Consider the following 5,875-nt stretch of genomic DNA (forward strand, 5'->3'; position numbering starts at 1 on the left):
CCGGTCCCGGTCCCGGTCGCGGTCCCGGTCCCGGTGGTACCCTGCCCCTACGGAACCCCTTCCCCTCCATCCTGCGGGAGATTTGGGGGATTTCGGGGGAGGGGGAAAAAAAACCCAAACCAATAAAAACCCAAACCCCAAACAACCCAACCCCCAAACAACAACAAAAACAACAAAAAAACCCCACCAAACGCCGGGAAAGTCGGCCCGGAAAGGAATTGCAAAATCCCCAGGCCGGGATCACGGGAGGTTGGGCTGGGGCTGGGGTCAGTTCCTGGCGCTTTCTGCAGCCGCCGGCCGGAGGAAACCGGGGTGTCTTATCCGCAGGAGCCCCCCGAGAAAAGTCACTTTGGATTTATTTCCTCGCTGGCAGCCGGATCTTTTCCTCCCGGAGAGTGAAACCGCGGGATCAGAGTCCCAGCGAGATAAAACCTGCGTGGCCATGGCAGAGCCTGGTTCTCCGTCCGGCTGGGGGTTCCATCCCGTAGGAGGGAGGGAAATGCCACTCGCTTGACCAGGGAATGTTGGTTTCAACCGGGGCCCTGGCATCAGGGGGGGCACTTGGACATACGGACCTTGTCGTCACTTCATAAGGGATTTCTTCTCCACCTTTTTTTATTTGCCTGAGAAACCAACCAAGCCTTTTCCACAGCGCGGGCTGGCCCCAGCACCAAGCGAGCTTGCGGTATCGCCGGGGGGGTGGTGGTTTTTTTTGAGGCTACGGGGATTGCATTACACCCTGTCACCCCTTCCTGGGACTGGCCATGGCGTTGAAAGCCAGAGCGCTTTACAACTTCCAGAGCGAAAACAAAGAGGAGATCAGCATCCAGGAGAACGAGGAGCTCGTCATCTTCAGTGAGAACTCCCTGGACGGGTGGTTACAGGGCCAAAACAGCCGCGGGGAGACCGGCCTCTTCCCTGCCTCCTACGTCGAAATCCTCCGCTCCCGCTCGGGCTCCAACTACACGGACTACTCCGGCAGCCCAGCCGGCTCCCCCGGGCACGACTCCTTCTACACAACTCCCCCCAACCCCGGCATCTCCTACCAGGGCAGTTTTGAGGACGACGACGACGATGATTGGGATGACTGGGACGACGCTTGCACGGTGGTGGAGGAGCCCCGGAGCGCGCCGGGCACCAACGGGCACCCTTCGCCCAGCCTGCAGTACCCGGCAGCGTATGGCCACCACCAGCACACCGGCTACCATCCCAAGCCGGCGCTGGAGAGGCAGGACAGCATGAGCTCCTCCAAGAGGGGCAGTGTGGTGGGGAGGAACCTCAACCGCTTCTCTTGCTTCGTCCGCTCGGGGGTGGAAGCCTTCATCCTGGGCGACGTGCCCCTGATGTCCAAGATTGCTGAGGCGTACTGCATCGAGATGGGCTCCAAAGGTCCCCAGTGGAGGGCAAACCCCCACCCCTTCATCTGCTCCGTGGAGGACCCGACCAAGCAAACCAAGTTCAAGGGCATCAAGAGCTACATCTCCTACAAGCTGACCCCCAGCAACATCAACTCGCCCGTCTACCGGCGGTACAAGCACTTTGACTGGCTCTACAACCGCCTCCTGCACAAGTTCACGGTCATCTCGGTGCCCCACCTGCCCGAGAAACAGGCCACTGGGCGCTTTGAGGAGGACTTCATTGAGAAGCGCAAGCGGCGGCTGATCCTCTGGATGGACCATATGACCAGCCACCCTGTCCTCTCCCAGTACGAGGGCTTCCAGCACTTCCTCTGCTGCCGTGACGAGAAGCAGTGGAAGCTGGGCAAACGCCGGGCGGAGAAGGACGAGATGGTGGGCGCCAGCTTCCTCCTCACCATCCAGATCCCCACAGAGCACCAGGACCTGCAGGACGTGGAGGACCGCGTGGATGCCTTCAAGGCCTTCAGCAAGAAGATGGACGACAGCGTCCTGCAGCTGACCAACGTGGCCTCGGAGCTGGTGCGCAAGCACGTGGGGGGCTTCCGGAAGGAGTTCCAGAAGCTGGGCAATGCCTTCCAAGCCATCAGCCACTCTTTCCACATGGACCCCCCCTACAGCTCGGACGCCCTCAACAACGCCATCTCCCACACGGGCAAGACGTACGAGACTGTGGGGGAGATGTTTGCCGAGCAGCCCAAGAACGACCTGTTCCTCATGCTGGACACTCTCTCTTTGTACCAGGGGCTCCTCTCCAACTTCCCAGACATCATCCACCTCCAGAAAGGTAAGGGTGGCTTCTTCTCCCCTGGTGATGACCTCTCTGGTGTGATGGCCCCACGTGGGTGGGAGCAGCACGGGGAGCAGGATGGGGGTGTAGGATGAGGATGGGGATGAGGATGGGGACTGTTGCCCATGGCTTCCAGGGTGGCAGCGTGGTCCCTGCTGGCGTGGCTCCCCGGTCACCCCAGCCCGCGAGAGGCCGCTGGGGCTGTTGGGTCCAGGCTCGGGTTTTGCCTCAAGCGATGCCGTGGACTCCAGAACTGATGCCCTAAGCACTGGCCGGGGAGGGGGGGGGGGGTCAGCGCATACGTCGCTGCCCTGAGCAGGAGCCGGCACCATTGCTGTTGGCTCCGGGATGGCCTGCCCAGCACCTTGTGAACGAGGGGCTGCGTCGCATCCCCACCCACCACCGCTTGTCCCTCCTCATCCTCCCTCGTCAGCCGAGGCAGCGGTTGGGTCGCCAGCGGGGATGGTTGGGCTTCCTCCCCCAGGGCTGGGACACACACTGGACTTTCTGGGAACAACCAGGGTCAAACTCTTCGAGAGTATGTCCCTACCCCTCTGAGCCCGGGAGGGGGCGTGGGGGGGTGGGTTTAGCACCCCCAGGGCATCGGGGGTCCCCACGTCCCCTTCGTCCCCTTGTGCTTTCAGGTCCCCTGGGTATTTTGGGGGGGTCGGGAAGGAGGAGAGGGGGCGAGAGGGGTCTGCTCTGCCCTTCCTGGGGAGGCAGGGCAGGGTGTCCCTTTGCACCCAGGCAGACGGGGAGCCGGGTGCGGGAGCGGGGCCAAAGTCCACACGCTCCTCCCGATCTGGCTGCCCGCAGTGGGGAGGGGACGCCCACACCGGCATCCCCGGGTTTTTGGGGGGCAGGGGGGGGTTGCCCTAGGCTGAAGCCAAGGTTGTCCGCGTCCGAGCACCCTGGGGGTGTCCGTGCATCGCTCCGCATCCCTGGAGGAGGCTGGGAAGGCAAAGGGGGAAAGGGAGGATGCGATCCAGCCCTGGCCGCTTCCTCGCCTTTTCCCTCCCTGCGTTGTTTACTGCAGCGGGTGAAGAGGGGCTGGATCCCGTCCGGAAGCGAGGCCGCGTGGGCAGAGCGGAAGGCAGGATTTGGCCTCCAACCTTTGCTTCTCCCTCCTCCTCCTCCTCCTCTCCACTGGGAGCAGGGCTGGTGCGGTGGGAGCACTGTAACCCCTGGGTCTGGTGCTCCCGGCAAGGAGCAGGGAGAGGAAAAAAAAAAGCCCGGCAAGTTGCGGGCCAGATCCTGTTTTCGGGCAAAGAGCCTCTGTGCTAATGAGGGGGGAGGAATGCAGGGCTGGAGCCAGGCAGGATTCTTTTGAAACCGAGCTGTAAAAATAAATGGAAGGAGAGGGAAAAACTAGTGTCAGAGCACCAGCCGCCTCTGGGAGAGGGAGATGCTTTCCCAGACGAGCTCCAGCCGGCACCGCACACCCTTCCTGCGCCCCGATTCACCGCCTCCCAGGCTGGGGTCTCCCAGGGCTGCTCCTGACCCCCATCCACGGGGTTGACATCAAACATTTGCAGGGCAGGCGTGGCTGGGGTGCTTGGCTGCGATAACGCTGCCCCACGTTAGCTTTGCACCCCAAGCCTTGAGTCGCATCCGTCCAGCAGCCCAGACCCCCAAACCTCTGGCGAAATGTGAGGCTGACTGCCCAGGGATGGGGCGGAAAAGGAGCTGGGGAGGTCAGAGTCCAGAGGGAAAAGGTTCCTGGTCTTTCCCTGCCTGGAGGAGAGGGATGAGGATTGATGGGCACAAGGAGATGACAGCCCAGGAGCACGCAGATCCCTCCTTTATTCATGTGGGGCAGCTCTGCACCTCTGGCTGTGGGGCCAGGCTGGTGCCTCGGCACAGAGGGCGAAGGGACCCACCAGCGCTGGCCGGGGATGCCTGTGCCAGGGGAAGGGGGACGGAGGGTCGTGTGGATCCATCAGCCTCTCACCCTTCCCCCTGCCTCGCCAGGCGCCTTCGCGAAGGTGAAGGAGAGCCAGCGGATGAGCGACGAGGGCAGGATGGACCAGGAGGAGGCGGACGGGATCCGCAAGCGCTGCCGCGTGGTGGGCTTCGCCCTGCAAGCCGAGATGAACCACTTCCACGAGCGGCGCGTGGCTGACTTCAAGAGGATGATGCAGTCTTACTTAAAGCAGCAGATTGTCTTCTACCAGCGTGTCAGCCAGCAGCTGGAGAAGACATTACGCATGTACGACAACCTCTAACGCCTCCGCTTGCTGCCCTGCCGAAATCACGCACTTCTCTATCCACAGCCTTGCAGACCTCCTCTGTTTGTGACGGGCTGAGAACGAACGGGAACTCGTGACGCTAGTGACCAAATACCTTTGGGCTTCCCCCTTCCCAGGCGGGCAGGCTGCAGTCCTGCGGGGACTGCAGGCTGGCCGTGCCACCTCTTTCCCTGGGGACCTCCCACCCTGCTGCAGGTCTGGCGGGGGCGCAGGGGGGTCACAAGAGAGACGGACGTGGAGGTAATGGTGCAGGTATCTCTGCCCAGTGATTTTTAGCTTTCTGAAAACCCATCCTCCTGGAGCAGAGAGATGGGTGCATCCCAGCCCGCTGGGAGAAGAAATCAAAGCGGTCGACATTTTGCACACTAAAAGCTTTTCTGATGGAAAAAAGAGAAGAAAAAAGATCTTTATTTGGAAGAGAATGATTTTTCTTTTTTGTCACGAGATATTTTCAATACTTTCCATTTTTTGCAAATGTTTCTGCAGCATTTTTACCGATCAGTTTTTAAATAGACACACAGAGGCGAAGGGAAATGTCTTTCTCAAGCATGGCTGTTGACTGGGAAAAGGGAAAGAAAAAAAAAAAAAAGCCCCACAGCCTTTTCAATAAAATTGTCAGTAGAAAACCCACCCAACTCCTTCCTAGAGATGTCTGTGGAAAACGGAGCTGCTCCAGGATCCTGGGGAAGGCTCCGCATCCCAGCATCCCCCGGCTTCCAGCCAGCTTCTCAAAATCCCTGTGCTGTGGGCGGCGGGGGGCTGAGCAACGCAGGGGGGGGACCCCTGCACCGGCTGCCCTCCTGCTCTCCAAACAACATGCCGAGGAGCAAATCCTGCCCCTCTTTGCCCTGCCCAGTGGGGCAGGACCCAGGGCAGCGTGCCGCTGCCTGGGGAGACAGCGGGGCTGGCACGGGGGCCTTGTTTTCGAAGGGAAATGGCTGGGATAAATCACAGCGAGGAAAGTTAGGGCCGGCTTGGCGTGGCTCCAGGGTTAAAATTAGCCCCGGCATGCAGGCCAGCGGGGTATTGTTAAAATAACTGCGGCGCTGGGAATGCGACAGGCTGCGCTTCATCCTCCCGGAGCCCTCCCTGGCCCCAGCCCGCGGGGACGAGCACACTGAAATATAGCCGGAGGCGTCGCGCAGCCTTCGTCCGGGCAGGACATGTTTCCTCCTGCATCCCATGGCCGGGACGGTCCCCTTCACCACAGCCCCATCTCACTCTGGCCCCAGCCCAGCCCAGCCCAGCCCAGACCCATCCTATCCCAACCCCATCTTACCCCAGCCCACCCCAGCTCCTCCAGTGGCAGCAGCAGCCATGGGAATTAGGGCGGCTCACCCCTGTGCTAACCCCGCAGGGGTTAATGCCTCATCCTGGCCCTGCTGGCCATGCACTGGATGACCATGACCATGACCGCTGTC

At 61.1% G+C, this 5,875-nt stretch overlaps 1 protein-coding gene across 1 annotated transcript; it reads left to right on the forward strand.

The window, feature by feature from the left end:
* The first annotated feature begins 764 nt into the window (after positions 1-764).
* Positions 765-4,561, forward strand: SNX33 (sorting nexin 33). The gene is made up of 2 exons (XM_010571642.1): positions 765-2,202; positions 4,177-4,561. The coding sequence occupies exons 1-2, from the start codon at positions 765-767 to the stop codon at positions 4,428-4,430; spliced, it is 1,692 nt and encodes a 563-aa protein (XP_010569944.1). The 3' UTR covers positions 4,431-4,561.
* The last annotated feature ends 1,314 nt before the right edge of the window (positions 4,562-5,875 follow it).

Source organism: Haliaeetus leucocephalus, unplaced genomic scaffold (assembly GCF_000737465.1).
Source record: "Haliaeetus leucocephalus isolate CR32 unplaced genomic scaffold, Haliaeetus_leucocephalus-4.0 Scaffold339, whole genome shotgun sequence".
Classification (NCBI taxonomy): domain Eukaryota; kingdom Metazoa; phylum Chordata; class Aves; order Accipitriformes; family Accipitridae; genus Haliaeetus; species Haliaeetus leucocephalus.